This window comes from Pleurodeles waltl, chromosome 7 (genome assembly GCF_031143425.1).
Source record: "Pleurodeles waltl isolate 20211129_DDA chromosome 7, aPleWal1.hap1.20221129, whole genome shotgun sequence".
NCBI classification, from domain to species: domain Eukaryota; kingdom Metazoa; phylum Chordata; class Amphibia; order Caudata; family Salamandridae; genus Pleurodeles; species Pleurodeles waltl.
Genome location: NC_090446.1, coordinates 112,955,853 through 112,972,762, shown reverse-complemented (window position 1 = coordinate 112,972,762; position 16,910 = coordinate 112,955,853). Strand labels below are relative to the sequence as shown.

The window sequence follows — 16,910 nt, the reverse complement described above, 5'->3', positions numbered from 1 at the left end:
TTTGGGACAATGGCTATGCATGATGACATCATGCCTAGAAGTTTTAGCACAAATTTTGCTTGTATCTTTTGGTTTGGAAACATAGCACTTATTACCTTGTGGAATGCTTGCACTCTTTGTGGACTTGGAGTGGCAATTCCCTTTGATGTGTTGATGGTTGCTCCTAGATATTGTTGTGTCCGACACGGTTCGAGGTGTGATTTTGTATAGTTGATGGAGAAACCCAGTTTGTGAAGGGTTTGTATGACATGTGGTGTCGTTTGTGCACTTTTTTACTGTGTTGGTCTTGATTAGCCAATCGTCCAGGTAAGGAAACACATGTATCTGTTGTCTCCTGATATGTGCTGCTACTACTGCTAGACATTTTGTGAACACTCTTGGTGCAGTTGTTATTCCGAATGGCAACACTTTGAATTGGTAATGTATTCCTTTGAATACGAACCTTAGGTACTTTCTGTGAGAAGGGTGTATCGGTATATGAAAGTACGCATCTTTTAGGTCTAATGTGGTCATGTAATCTTGCTGTTGGAGCAGTGGAATGATGTCTTGTAGTGTGACCATGTGAAAGTGGTCCGATATGATGTAGGTATTTAGTGTCCTGAGATCTAATATTGGTCTTAATGTTTTGTCTTTTTTTGGAATTAGAAAGTACAGGGAGTAAACTCCTGTGTTTTTTTGTTGTACTGGTACTAACTCTATTGCATCCTTTTGCAGTAGTGCTTGAACTTCTAGTCCTAAAAGTTCTAAATGTTGTGGTGACATTTTGCGTGTTTTTGGAGGGATGTTTGGTGGGAATTTGTGGAATTCTATGCAATAGCCATGTTGGATTATTGCTAATACCCAATTGTCTGTTGTAATCTGCTGCCAAGATTGGTAGAATTGGCTTAGTCTTCCCCCCACTGGTGTTGAGTGAAGGGGTTCTGTGACTTGAAAGTCACTGTTTAGGTGGAGGTGTTTTTGGAGTCTGGAATCTTCCCCTACTCCTTGGGAATTGACCCCCTCTATATCCCCTGAAACCTCCCCTTTGGAATGAACCCTGATATGGTGTGGTTCTTGTTTGTTGGCTGGTGGTGTCTGTGGATTGGCCACGAAACCCCCCTCTAAATGGAGTTTTTCTAAAAGAGCCTCTGCTCTGCGGGGAGTAGAGTGCGCCCATGGCTTTGGCCGTGTCTGTGTCCTTTTTAAGTTTTTCAATGGCTGTGTCCACCTCAGGGCCAAAAAGTTGTTTCTTGTTGAAGGGCATATTAAGGACAGCCTGCTGGATTTCAGGTTTGAAGCCTGAAGTGCGGAGCCAAGCGTGTCTCCTTATGGTGACAGCAGTGTTGACTGTTCTCGCTGCAGTATCGGCTGCGTCCAGTGAAGAGCGGATTTGATTGTTTGAGATTGTTTGTCCCTCTTCAACTATTTGCTGCGCCCTTTTCTGGTATTCCTGGGGAAGATGGTCTACGAGAAGTTGCATCTCATCCCAGTGTGCGCGGTCATATCTGGCCAGCAGCGCTTGAGAATTTGCGATGCGCCACTGGTTGGCTGCCTGTGATGCTACTCTTTTTCCTGCCGCATCAAATTTTCTGCTTTCTTTGTCCGGAGGTGGGGCGTCGCCAGATGTATGGGAATTTGCTCTCTTGCGAGCTGCCCCTACTACTACGGAGTCAGGTGGTAACTGCGAAGTAATAAACACTGGGTCTGTGGGTGGTGGTTTGTATTTCTTATCCACCCTTGGGGTGATGGCTCTTGATTTTACGGGCTCTTCAAAAATTTGTTTTGCATGCCGCAACATCCCTGGTAGCATTGGGAGACATTGATATTGGCTATGTGTAGCCGAGAGGGTGTTAAATAAAAAATCATCCTCTATAGGATCGGAATGCAGTTGGACATTGTGGAATTCTGCAGCCCTAGCCACCAGTTGCGAGTATGAGGTACTGTCCTCTGGCGGTGACGGCTTTGTGGGGTATGAATCAGGATCATTGTCCGGCACTGGGGTGTCATATAGGTCCCAAGCGTCTTGATCCTGATTATCTTGACTTATGGTAGTTTGCGCTGGTGAGTGCATTTGTGGCGGTGTTTGTGCCGGCGATGCCTGTTGTGGTGGAGAGGGCGGAGGCGTGACTTTTTTTAACCACTTTGGCTTGTGGTTGTGCGTCATCCTTGAGAAGTCCGATCCTTCTTTTCCTCATTATTGGGGGAAGGGTTGATATCTTCCCTGTGTCTTGCTGGATGTACAGTCTCTTTTGTGTGTAGTCTGATTCTACACTTTGGAGCTCTTGTCCAAATCTGTGCATCTGGCCACTTATTCCTTGTTCCTCTGTGTAGGATGAATGTGTGGAACTTTTCGGCGCCGAGAGAGAATCTTTTTTCGGCTTCGGCACCAACACAATTTTTGTGGCTTTCGGCAGTGTGTCTCGGTGCCGATGTTTTTCGGTGCCGGCATCTTGTTTTTGCCTCTCGGAGCCGCTATCTCGGCTCCGAGGTTGCTCCATGGCGGTCCCTCGACCGGAGTCGGGTGTCTTCGCTATGGGCGTGCCCTTTTTCGGCGCCTTCGACGGGTCGCCGGTTTTATGGGTCGAGCCATGGCCTGTTGGCAGTGGCGTCCCCTGGGCTTTTGTTTTCTCGATAGTTTTAATTTTCGACGTCTTACTCACTGTTTGTTGCTGTTGTTCGACGTCGGAGTCTCCGGATTCTGATTCCGGAACCGAGAATGTTTCCTCTTCGTCGTCGAAACGTTGTTTTGTTGGCGTGGACGCCATTTGTAGACGCCTGGCTCTTCGGTCCCGGAGTGTTTTTCTGGACCGGAAGGCTCGACAGGCCTCACAGGTATCCTCCTTGTGCTCGGGGGACAAGCACAAGTTACAGACCAAGTGCTGATCTGTATAAGGATACTTACTGTGACATTTTGGGCAGAAACGAAACGGGGTCCGTTCCATCGGCTTCGATGTCGCACGCGGTCGGGCCGACCAGGCCCCGATGGGGGAATCGAAGCTACCCCAAAGTCTTCCGATGATCGGTGTCGATGTACCTAACTATCCCGATACCGAACGGAACAATACCGACGCTTCCTTCCGAGATTCTGACTAACTTTCCGAACCGAAACACAGAGCGAAAAGGAATACGTCCGAACCCGACAGCGGAAAAAAACAATCTAAGATGGAGTCGACGCCCATGCGCAATGGAGCCGAAGAGGGAGGAGTCCTTCGGTCCCGTGACCAAAAAAGACTTCTTCGAAGAAAAACAACTTGTAATACTCCGAGCCCAACACCAGGCAGCGGACTGTGCGAAACATGTGTATCTGCAGCAACATATGCCATCGAACATCTTATTTCTAAAGGGGCGTTCTTCTTAGCGAGTCCAGAACTGATGTTAATGTAGAGGACAATCCATCTAGAGAAGGTATACTTTTGCACACTTTCCCTTTATTTTCAACAGAGAAGCCTACAAAAAGGTGACTGTCCATTCCAATATTCCTTTGTACTATCACTGAAACAAATTCACAGCTCTATTAGGGTCTAGGTGATGAATCCTCCCCTCTTCAGATTGGTAACGAGGTACAAATAAAGCCAATAGAGTAACAGACTGCCCAGTGTGGAAAGGTATGTCCACTTTTGGAAGGCACGCTGCTGTGGTCTTCAACACAAACTTCTCCGGGAAAGTGGTGCTGTACGATTGATTGACTGAGTGTTTGCAATTCTCTCATGCGACAAGCTGATGTGATCCCTATGAGGAACATGGTCTTCCAAGAAAGCTCCCTCAGAGGGCAGCTGTGCATTGGTTTGAACAGGGTACCCATAAGAAAAGTGAGAACTAGACTGCAGTCACGCTGGAGTATCACAAAGGGTTTCAGCAAGAACGCATTAAGGCCAGATGTTCTGGATACCACACTTCCTGGTCCACTCCAGAACCACTAGAATAACTTGGCTCCGGTTGTTCCTGATTTTCACAAGTCTGGCCAGAGGAGGCAGGGGCAGAAGTGGCACCAACCTCCAATTTGGATGGAAGGCATCTTTGACTGAAAACTGCCTTGGGAAATCCAACGAGCAAAAGTTTGGACACTGCACTTTCTAGGAGGTAGACTATTCTCCCTACTGATGGAAGACACCCTGCGCCGCAACAGAGTGCTGTCAACATTTGCCATCCACTAGGCAACATCGGTGGTGTTTGTCAGCCGTGGTGCTTAAAAATCCTGACTGGTAGTGTCCGATTAGGGAGATTTCCCAGATGATCCAGGCAATTTCAGGGGCACACAGCCTCCTGCAAAGGGTCCATGACCCCACTCTGCCCTACTTGTTGCAGTAGGACACGGCAGTGGTGTTTGTGAAGACTTGCACCCATTCTCACTTATCGGTTGGGTCAAAGGCTCTTAATGCCGAACTAAACCGTCAAATTCAACAGACAGCTATAAAGTGGGTCTCTGTCAAAGACCGAAGTCCTCTGTTCATCACCTGTCCCAGACGATCTCTCCAGCTCATCAACAATACATCTGTCACAAGCCTCACCTCAGGATGTGACACGGACAGTGGTATACCACCAATCGAATTGTGGGACGGAAGCCACAACTGCAGATCTTTCGTAGTCTCCTTCGACACCTGGAGGAAATCTGAGAGGGTCCTTGATGCAGAGTCCAGCGAGACTTCTATTCACACTGCAATGCCTGAATATGCCACCAGGTTTGGTTCACCAGCAGGATACATGAATCAAGAGGCAAAGAAGCCTCAGAAGTTCATGCGACCAAGGTCAATGGTTCAAACATTGAGAAAATAGCCTGAAAATCCTGGACTCGTTGAGCAAGAGCAGCTTATTCAGGGCGGCTCTAATGAAAGGATGCATCTGTGAGGGAGTCATATCTGACTTAAGAACAATGATGGAAATCCACAGGGTTGTCAACAAGTGAGCCGTCTTCCTGAGACGTTTTGCAATTGCTTGAGGTGAGCCAGCCTTCAGCCATCAAGGTATGGAAAGAATTGTATTCCCAACCTCCTGGGATAGGCAGCACCCACCAGCATCTCTTAAGAACCCTGGAAGGACACTGGCAAGAACGAAGGGGAGCACGGAAAACTTAAAGTGCTTGTGGGCTACCAGAAACTGCAGGTAACGTCTGCTGAATTCCCAGAAGGGACTTGGAAATAGGCATCTTGCAAATCTAACACCATCACTCAGTCTACGGGCTCCAGGGCAGACAGAACTTAAGCCAGGATGGGAATTTAACATGTCTTCTTGAGAAGGGGGTTAGAAGGGCAAAGATTTAGAATGGGACAAAGACCTCGGTCTTTCTCTGGTACTAGGAAGTTAACTGGAGGAGCAGCCAGTACACACAAGTGATGAATGCAACCTTTCTACATCATCCGTCTCCAAGACAGCCTGAACTTCCCATTGTAGAACAGACAAGTGGACCTCTGGATGACATGGTTGTGTGGATGGAGTATTGGAGGGGAGTAAAAAAAGGTTATGGTATGGCTTTGGTAGACTGTTTTAAGCACCCACCTGTCTGATTTGATGCTCTACTAACCACAGAGGTAATAGCTTATTCTGCTTCCAACAGGGGGGTGGGGGGATCCACAGCAGAGTGCAACTTAAACTTATTTTGCAGAAGGGGTGCAGCAACTTGAGGGAGTGGAGGGGTTAGGAGCTTCCCTTCGCCTGGGGGCCAGGACGCTGGCAGCCAGGTCCCCAACCTCTGCCTTGAAAAGCTTTGGAGGTCTGTGGTGCAAAGGCAAGTTCTGCATTGTCTAATCTGTAAGATTCTTCGGAAACCTTAAAAGAGGCATTGCTGCCGGGGAAACTGCTGCAGAGAGAGATAGAGGTGGCACGCCATGGTCTTGCTCTCTTTGAACAGCTCGAAGGCTGAATCCTTCTAGTCTCTGAAAAGACTAGACAAAAGATGTAGGCAACTATCGCTTATGGACATCACTGTGAAATCCTGTGCAGCATATCCAGGTGTGATGCCAAACCACCACGATGGTAGCAATCGCCCAAACCAGTCAGTTGTGTCCAAGCACGAACAAATCACGTATTTCACTGATTTCTGGCCATCTTGGATTTTCTGTTGCTGGTTAGTCCAAATATCATCGTGGACTGCAGGCAAGATGTCGGCCTCCATGTCACACAACTCATTCAACCAATCAATGCCCCAGGAGATAGCCTGAGTTGACAGATCTAAGGGTGTGGGTAGCTGAGGAGAACATAAGTTTTCTTAAGGCCTAGATTCATTTTTGACTCAATCTGGAGGGTGGCTGGGGTTAAGCCTCCTCTTGGAAACCTGACTACAAAGCTCTTCAGGGTTGGATGTTCCATGAAGAAGACAGGGTCCCCTGACACAGGTCTCAGTCAGGCTTTTATTGGCGAGAAAGATCCCAGCTTCGCTCCTGTGCCCATAAGTATGTTTGTCAGTGCCTCAGTGAATGGCAAAAGAGTTTCTAGTGAGGACTGCCAAGGCTGAAAACCTCTGTAAGGATACTTATTTTCCCTTCCAATGAAGGGAATTGTAGACCCAGGACTTCAGGTGTGCTTTTTAACACCATGAACAGCAGGCAGACTCTTCAGTATTAAGTTGAGGTCAACATCTAGCGATGTACCAAAGTTACCTGCCCCTTGTAGGTCCAAAAATACATTTATCATTATCATGCAGCTGTCAGGCATCAATAGCCATTATCAGCAGTTCTGAGGCATCAATAGCCATCATCTTGTAAATCCGGGTCAGTGACTGATACGCTTTCTTTGAATTTCCGATTCGGAGTGAGGCAAAGGGTGAGACAGTAGCTACTTCGACTGAAATCACAGGGTATTCCCTTTAGAGTCCTACATTACCTCGGGTTATTTTTCCAGCACTGACGACCAGGGACTCAGAGCAGGTTTTTGTACCAGAGGTGGATTCAGAGTAGGTGCCCTCATCCCCCTGGAGTCATGGCAGCCCTGATGTGGGTGGGTGGTTTGGGACACATTGTTGTCGAGGTAACAATCAGCATCAGGGAAGGATCAGCCAGCACTAACCCAATTGGAGGCCTCATCGGATCCCTGAAGCACCAGGAATGCCAGAGGGTTCAGGTAAGGAGCCAAAGATCTGCTACGCAATGTCCTTTGAGGAATGGATCTGCCGCTGCGTCAAAACTCTGGTTGAGCCAGGTTCGGTTCTGTAGACTGAAACGGAGACCACAACTTCGAGGCATCCTAATGGCATGTCAGAAAGGCTTAGCTTGGCAAGAGGAAGGCGAGCCATGTTTTGTCTTTTTGTGCTTCTTTAATTGGATTTACCAGAACTATTGGAGCAGGATGTCCTCAGGAGAAGAACAAGTCTGTGTCCTCAAAAGTACCTGGAAACGAGCCTTCCTGTGGTGTTCCACAACGTAGAACTTGGCCTTGGATCACCGGTGGCCTTTGAGCTCATCTAAATACAGATAATGCCCGTTTTCGAATGGTGCACTGAGCCTACATACTAGAGGCAAATATCAAGCAGGTCTTTCATCGACATGTTTGGAAAAGAGGATATTTTTAAAACAATTACTGAAATTTTGAGAGAACTAGGTCTGGATCCTCGTCAGAAGGCACAGAGAGAAAAGACCTGCCATAAGCACCCCGAGGCGGCAGTTATACTGTGGGCTCCAACGCCACTTCTGGGGCATGATGGACCAGACACAAAGCTGCATGGCACCATCTAACGGCACGCAAAGTAGCTGCTGTAAAAGATCTCTGGACCTAGTCTGGTGCTTAGGAGTATTCAGAAGATGAGAAATCTGAGGTTACAAGTAACCACCGGAAGCATTAGATTTCATTTCCAAATAATCCTGCCTTTCAATCAGATTGATACAAAGCCAGCTCCAGGGCTGCCAAAGAAAAACGTATTATAATTAATCAACACACATCTGAATTATGACAGGGCACCATTGCAGGAGATTTTCATGGAAAGTAAACAAACCAACAGCAGCAAGGAAAAGTTGCATGCTAATAATCAATTATCCATTCTAAGAATATATACTAAATTCATAAACACTGAATAGATACAACTTTGAGAAGGAAAATAATCGGTTCATGTGCTGATTTATAGGCACTTTTTTTTGCATGCGACTTCATTTTTGCATGCTGCATTAGATGTCTGATGTAGAAACCAGTGTTTCTATCAATATTCGCTCCCTAAGTTTCTCATGAAGGCACGAGGTTTGTAAATGAATTTGATGACTATTAGTTTATAGAAAACTAAGACTTGAAATGACATCCGTTTTTATTACAGATTCTTCACTAAGATTCATGAACAGTGAACACAAAGGCAAACTAACCATTCTTCAAAGTGACAAACAAACACAAGAGAGAAACAAAAGATTATTCAGCCACTTGGATTCCTGCTCTGGGCGCCAGTTCCCTGAAAAGATTTGTATTGAGGTAGCTGAGGCAACAAAGATCAGTATTCTGGATATTCCCAGGGAATTTGGGAGACACTCTTTAGTGACAGCACTTTTGCTCTTACCAAGAGATAGACCAATCTGTCTTCTGCTATTTGCAGACTTTAGAGAAACAATCTAATGTGCTCATTTGTATACTGACAAGGGCAAAATGAGTTGTGTGGTTTTCTATTGGTGTAGATAGATTAGTAAACACAACGGTAGTTATATAGGATTGTAAATAAGGGATCTAAAATTGGTGTTGAAGGATGTACAGGAAGGACTGCAATACAATATTGTTATCCTTCATGCAGAAACAATAACTTGAAGCTACCTAAAAAGCCATTTGAACGGTACAAGACTTTTTTTTAAAGGGGCCCTGTGTTACTGCGTCAACAGTATCAGGCAATGGTGGACCTCCTAAATGGGAGAGGATAGCTTCTAAATACTTTCAAAAGAATCGTTGTCAGTGATAAAGTGAAGATTGAAGTCAAACAAGGGTTTTTCTGCAGACTGAAACAGCAGATTGATTTACAATCAACGCCCAAAAATATGCATCTGACTTCGAGAAATACAGACTGTCCCGTTTTTCTTGGCACTTTTTCAGGTCAAAGTACTCATGACGCCAAATTCAGATTTTGTTCCATTTAAAAAGATGAGAACCTAACGAATGGGTTCTGCTCTTAACCTCATTTGGGAACTCTGAACTCCACACTGCAAGAATTCCAGAATGTTAAGTTGAAAGAATAAGTAGTCTGTCATGTGCTTTGGTCAGAAGGTGTCGTCTGCAAAGCAGACTCTTAAGTGGGTTGATTACCAATTGAAGAACTACTTAAGCTTATGGTCACCTACAGTATTGTAAAGCTAAAGTCTGAGCTTACCACTGAAGTTTCAGGAACACATCTTTTTGTGATACCTCAAAACATAGTTTAGGCAAATGAATCTACTTGGGAATTCCCCATTCTTTGTAAATCTCAATTAGAGCACTCAATTATGGTACAGTTGTGGATCTCATCTCAGATGTATACCAACCAAGCTGACTCATGTAGAATTATTGCAGAATGACTGCCAAAATGCAGTTTTTCCTGGCCATCAGTCAATGTCATGCTGAGCTGCTCACCTCTTTCTTCCAGGTTGATCAGGTGGTTGGGGGATGTTAATGCTAGACTGAAAGGATTTCAAAACAAAATGCACTGCCCTCAGCTGTTGCACACTTTGACAGGATGGTGCTTTTTGGTTGTCATTTCCTGAATCAACATACCCTCCATGGGGTTTTCATTCCAGTAGGAACTTATCAGCAATTATTGCTGGGTACTGTGAAAACAGAACGCTTGCAGATTTTATTAATTAAGAGAATTCATGCAAAGCTCCCTTGCATAACAATTTGTTATCCCAATTCTCTAACATCTGAATTCACAAGTCCTTCATGGACTTTTGCAGAGAAATGACGGGCAATCTAATTTGGCAAGTAAGAAGATGCAAAGACCACTGATCATTGCCCAGAAGGTCCTAGTCATGTCAGGGTTTCATGCATTGAATGTGACTCTAGTATCAGCCTCTGCTGTCAATAACAATTTAGTGTGTTGTGAACTTCCAGGTAATGTACGTTCAGTCCTGGAAAAGCCGTTTACTTGGTAGCACTGATCTGCAGGTTAGGCATATGTGTATTGTCAATGCTTTGTCGCTTTTAGTTTACAACTGGTTTTGAGAAGCTACGGATCACAAAAGGAACAGAGTTTGTCTTCTTTTGAGATGGATAACTACTAATACCATGTATACAGATTTTTTTCATTTCCTTTAATATTTGTTTGCAGTCTTCAGATTGGGATGGAGTCTTAATTTTTAATTCAATCCTTCCTTTCGGAGCAGAAAATAACTTTTACATCCTTTTTAGTGAGGGGGACCCGACTCCACAATTATCTTTTAAATACAACTTTCTTATGAACTCCAGATGGAAGTGAGTTATTTTTTCCAGTAATTTGCTTCTCTGACGTATAAACAATTTTTAACAATGTTAAATGAACTTTCTACTGTAAAGATTTTGCCACACTTGAAGCTATTTTATTAAATTGTCCTAATGGAGAGGTCAAAATAGAGTCAAGAAGAAAATAGTAATTGATTTCCTCCACCTGGAGAGATCTCAGCTGCTGCAGAGTAATACACCTGCTATTACCACTTTCAGGTCTGTTTTACTGGTATGCATATTTCTGTTGTGTCTGACTGAGTTATCACTAAGAGGTTTGAATCTTATGGTGGTCAATTCTTTAGTCCGAATATTTCTAATGGTATTTTTGATGGTTTTTTTCTTTCCACAACAATGCACTGAAGAGTGTTAGTTTCTGTTTTCATCCAAATTATGTCCTCATCTACATGGCTACTGACGAAAGATGTTTCCACGTCAGTGTGCATGAGCTGCTATACCCAAAGTATCAGCAATGAAACTAACTACCGGATAGATAAAACATGCTTTCATAGACCACCATCTCAATTACCTCTGGAAAGACCATCCGTAACGACACTTTCATACAAGTTATAACTGAACCGCCAACTCTCCTACAGAGTGCAGCTTCTTACATTTGTTATCCTGAACAACAGTACATAAGGGATCACATGCATGCCTTCCTGGCAGCTTCTGCAATAATACAATCTGGATTACAATTAGGTCAGGAAAATGAGGGTCTTGGTAAAGAGGACTAAACCTGAGAAACAGCGCACACACATTTAAAGATGTGTATGTTTGGCCTTTTTACAAGGCATTACTTTACCACATATCTTTCTTTTAATAAGATTTCTAATGGCACTTGAAAAGGGGGTATATAAGGGTTTTGTTTTTATTTTGTTTTTTCCCCCTCCACAGTTCAGGGGCATGTAAAGGGGCGTGAATGTATTTTAGGGTTCAGGGATAGACATGAAAATGGTGGTGAGAGGTTTTCAGGGTTCATGGACATATAGGTAAAGGGATTTTGGGAATCATGTAATCATCTGCATGTATGTGATGTTTACTGTCTCCTCCCTCACCATCATGGTCACTGCATTTTCACTGTAACAATTGTCCAAACACTGTGCAGGCTGCTCAGGGGTGAGCCTTTTTGGTGACAAGTTGCAAAAGTGGTTGCTTGAAAGGAATAAATCTCTGGGACAACGCCCGAATAATGGTTATCTGTGAATGGATGATGAAGTTGTTGCTAGCGCTGGGAGTAGATGCAATGTTTACAAGGACCGCTATCGCCATTGACATCTGGAAGAAGCTTGGCATCAACGACTGTCTTGCTAGCCAACATGGCAGCTGTTATTGCCTCAGCGAACGGTACTGAAATAATACTGGTCATCTGTGTTATCACTAACAGCGTTATTTTAATGGTGGATCTCGGGCCCTTACTAGTTGATCGAGATGCAGGTGGTGGCTATGATCTTCTTGAAGGTGACTTGGTTCTGGATCTTGTAGTTGAAATCTCATTATGACCAGAGGTCTGCTTTAAGGCAGGCACAGATGGTTTCTTGGTGGCAGCAGCACAAGGCTCAGTGGATGTGACAATCACAGCATCTTTTGGACTGCCCAAATCCAACTTGCACTTTTTTCGCTTCTGTAACTGTTCGCTGGTGTTTTTCCTGCAGATCCAGCATTATATAAATCCCAGCGGCCAATAATCCGTTAGTTTTGTTTTTATTTCTAAATGTGCCAGAGATGTCACAATTGCTGAGCACAAAGCCAGCTCTGTAGAAACAAAATATCCCTTTCGCTTCTGGGCTGCCTAATAAAGATCTACAACCCCACATACTTTACATGGCTTGATGAGAGTTCTGTAATGAGAAATTTCAGCCATGGTGCTCAGTTGAATGACGCTGTGTTAAACTCCGCTCTTTATAGAGAGCAGCAGACACAGCCTATCTTCTGTATTAAACTCCAGATATACGTCTTACCAGAGAAGGTTCAGCCTAAAGAAAAAAATAGCAAAGCTTAAAGGGTTATTTTGTTGCCCAATACCATTCTGTGGAAAATCTGTCACTTGGACCCTCGAGGAAGGTCAAACTCTGGGCCTTTCTACATAATTGGTTAGACATGGGACAAAAGAGGTGGCTAGGCTACTTGTGGCCTATGGTTGGTATCCATTTGTTTTCAGTGTCAAATGATCTACTTAACGAATGCTATGCAAACATCAACTACCAAGGGTTTCCAACCCGACTTTGAGGATTAATTCAAGCATGCAGCTCTGGAAAAAAACAATGGGACAAATGACAAGGGGAGGCAGGAACAAAAGAGTTGGAAGCGAATCCTGGCTGAGAAGCTGGAAAAAAGGATAGGCGAAAATAAAGAGAAAGAAGGATTAGGGTTTTTAGAAAGAACTGGGGATGGGCGAGGGTAAAGATGGCAACGGTTTCATGGGGAGCTGAATAGACGAAAAACAGGTGGAGAATTGCAAGAAGGGACAAGCGGAACACAGTAGATGCTCAAGTCTGAACAGCAACAGCATGCGACTGGAACACCGGCACAGAAAAACTATAGGATGTTAATACTCCACAGGGCATGTTCATGCTAATCTCATTCCTAGTCAAGTGGCAAAGTTATGACCTCCTCGAGGGCGGAGATAAAAAAACAAAATTAATACAGTTTGAGTCTTCAAGGTATACACAGGGGGGACAGTTCCAAAAACACCAGTAGGCCACCAAAGAGCAACAAAGGTATATCCCGCTGGAAGCCACAGCTTCCAAAAACTGTGAACAGTCGGGGGTCCACACAGTATAGATGGTTTAACCCTCAGCAAGATGGCCACCTACCGCTTAACTGGTCTAGTAACTGCTCGCCTTGGAATGTGCTTGGTCCTAGGATATCACTGGCCCTTAGGGCAAGAGTGAGTAGCCCCTGGAGGGTTGGACAGTTGCAAGGAATGCCGAGTGCAAGGGGCTTAGAAGTTTGTCCTGAAAGCCCAAAGAAGGAGCGGTTAAGAGAATAAAGGGCAGGTGAAGAAAAGAGGCAGTCACAGGGCCAGGGTCAGCCTACGAAACAGGAAGCATTTTCAGCAGTTCAAAAATGTACAGAGAAGGGAAAACAAGTAACAGGTTGGATGGAAAGAAACACAATCTGCTCTTCGATCTACCATGCATAACAGGGAGCACATATTTATTTCTTGGTATATTTCACAATGTCAGGAAGCGATTGAAAAATGATTCCTGGCTCTTAAGGGGCCCAGGGTTGGTGGCAGGGTATTTGTCACTGATTTTGTGAGAGAAGATTTCACTGTGTGTGTGAGGGGGGGGGGGGGGGGGGGGGGGGGTATGCTACTCTCTTTCACCTCTAAGATTTTTATTGGGGAAAAAGCTTATAAATATTATTCCACTTTGGGGTTATGAATTCTCCAATAGCCTTTTTTTCACAGCCTCTAAGCCAGATCTTTTAAAAAACTTTCTGCATCTTCTAATCCAAACAATTGAGGGCTCTCCACCCAGTTTTCATCCTTTGGACGTCAGTGTCTGGACAAGATTCCGTCGAGAAAATAATATGAATAATGAAGCGCAAAAAGCCTCTGTTGTGTTTTTGGTGTCAAAAATATTATTTAAGCCAGGATGTGTCCTCACATATAGGCAGTGAATAACTATGCAGAGACAGGGTCCCGGGCAACAGTGACCGTATGTCCCAAAACCGGTTGACTTTTTCAGGTGTTTTTGACGTCCGGTTCACTCGTTCCCATCAGCCAGAGTTGTAGTGCTTCAAAAAGTGCAGAGGAATTTGCTGCTCTTGTGAAAATAGTTGAAATCTGGCACATGTAATCAGAGGTATATTACTTCCATCCATCCACCCATCACTGTATCCTATATGGCATCTCGACTGTTCCATACATCTGAATAGCGTGAAAAGCTGAATGCTAAACTACAACTTTGCTTGCCGACCCTTGTGCATTCCAACACAAGATGGACAAAAAACCGTATGAGAAAGGAAAATACCTTAAGAAAAAGGGATGGAAGACCAGAAATGAGATAACAGGTGCAAACAAAGAAAATGAATTTTAAAAAAAGTCACCGTACAAAAATAACATTTGTAAACGATCAGTGTTCAGAGATCTTTACTCAGTGAGCAGAAAGAACGACTATTGATGAAACCGTGCAGCAACGAGTGTCACTAGTAACAACCTAAACAAGCATTTGCAATGCAACGGGTCTCGCGTTTGCTCATGTTAGAGCTGAAATCGCGCTAGGAAAATAGAGAAAAAGTAGTCCACGAGCCGGACTGAAAACAGCGAGCCTCGCATGTTTTATGTACTTGTTCGATGCGCTCGAGGAGGGCTAGCCACCGGAAAAGGCATGACGTATGCATGCCTTCGACTAATGAAAGCAAGCAGATTTTAATAGGCAAGCCCACGAACCAATGAAAAACACTGACGTGACGTCGACAAGGCTCCGAGCCCTTTTCCATGCGACGCAGGCTCGACCCTAAAAGGGCACCATTTCTTGACCATTATTGTAAGTATAACAAGCATTTACAATGCCATGGGTCTCGCGTTTGCTCATGTTATAGCTGATCGCGTTGTAAGCTCCTAACCCGACTTTTCACCTATCGGGCAAAAGTGCATTTATGTACATAACCCGAAAAAGTGAAATTAACCCAGTAAAGCGCTCGACTTCTGCCAAGCGAGATCACGCTCGTAAAATTAGAGAAAAAGAAGTCCACGAGCCCGATGGAAAACAGAGAGCCTCGCATGTTTTCTGTACTTGGTCGCTGCGCTCGAGGAGGGCTAGCTACCGGAAAAGGCATGACTGATGCGTGCTTTCGACTAATGAAAGCAAGCAGATTTTATTAGGCAAGCCCATGAACCAATAAAAAACACTGACGTGAAGTTGACAAGGCTCCGAGCCCTTTTCTAAATACTAAAGTGTCTCGCTGCGATACGCATGCGCGAGCGCATGCAACGCAGGCTTGAACCTAAAAATATACCCTGGGTTGGTATTTTCAGTACCATATCACAAATAATTTGTTTTCACAAACAGGATAAATAACATAAAATTGTGCATACTCTGGGTAGGTTTGCGCTATTTAAATCATTTTCAAAACTGAAAAAAAAAGCTTCAAAACTGTTACGGGAAGTAGCAGATATTCTAGGGCCTATGATAACACAAATAACAGGCGTAGTGTACATTCATTGCACAATACACAAACAGTAGTGAACTGAAGCACTAAAGACAGTACTTACTGTCTCTCTCTCTCTGCCTTCCCTACATTTTTACCTGCTAACCGTACTTCCATGTTTTGAAGTCCTTCTTTCAACTGCTGGTTCCCTGGTTCATGCTTGAGGCCTTCCTCATAGGTTCTTTTTGCCTCTTCGAAACGGTTCAAGAACTCAAGGGCAGCAGCCTTTCTCGAGTAGCCCTGATGTGGAGGGGAAAAAAAGTGAATAGGTCAACCCATAAGGCAGCATTTTCAAATTGAATATGCATGTCAATCCATTACTGCATTCAAATGCTCTGCACCCTAACAAAAACGTTTTAAAATGCAATCCACCAATTTGTACAGGACATTACCATCCGTAGCATTTTTAATTTTAAATATGTATTTAATATAATATTCGTTTTCAAATTACTGTTACCCACATGTACTGTGTTTGGACGAGTAGGGGTTACCTTATAGATAGTTCAAATCACAATGATAGGATCTGACACAGGTACTAAATATTCCATGGTTCTCTACCACCTCCCCCAGGTGACTACCTACTGAACAAGAAAGGTATTTACACTGAGAAATGGTTGCACTTTACCCTCACAAGCATGTCAAGCACAATATCAAAAAGCATGATGTAGAAGTAGACATGTTGCTATACATGAAGGAATATTCAAATGGGCAACTCCTATTTCCAAACTCCTAATTACAGCGGTATATAGCCATAACCTACACACACATCAAGAAAACCACAATTCGCACCTCAAATAGACTGCTCATGTCTAAGCAATAATTATTATACCAATAAATAAATACCAGAACCTAACAACGTATTATTAAACAAAACATACCCTAACAACTGTAAGGTTATTCATGTCACCAGTGATGGAATCTATTACATTATGTTTGAGATCCTCTTGTGTAAACAGTTATGTTTTTCCTGTCATTCTTTCCAATTCTAGTTGGTGTACCCATAGCAAGGCAGTTTTTTTTTTTTTTTTGGTAGGTGGGGGTTGGAGGGGAGGTTTATTTTATAACGATAGTTTACCATACCTATATATTTAGGAGAAAACAGAGTTGATATAAGTAAATGTGTAGTATTTGACAGAAAACAGCAGAGGATGGCCGCACAGCTTTGGCAAGAACCTGAACTCAACTTTGGATGCATCCAACCCCCACAGCACTGTACTAAACCTCTGACTCCACCCCTCCCCTGCTCCCTTCAGCAATGTGTAGAGGGCTCTCGGTGCAGGCCCTGCACCAACCCCATGCCACTTATTCAGTAGCCCATGGCTTCAATTGCGTTCAGCATACTCTGGGTGCATGACCAGGACTATGATCAGATCACGCAGCAACCTCTATTTCAACAACCAAACCATCTGTCCATGGGCTTTAGCAAGGTT

At 44.0% G+C, this 16,910-nt stretch overlaps 1 protein-coding gene across 1 annotated transcript in view; it reads right to left on the bottom strand.

Moving 5' to 3' along the window:
• Positions 1-16,910, bottom strand: part of STIP1 (stress induced phosphoprotein 1) — a 275,508-nt gene that overhangs the window by 169,133 nt on the left and 89,465 nt on the right. The window contains exon 3 of the mRNA XM_069243209.1: positions 15,579-15,720. Coding sequence (XP_069099310.1) covers positions 15,579-15,720 — 142 coding nt within the window. The remainder of the gene's footprint in view (positions 1-15,578; positions 15,721-16,910) is intronic.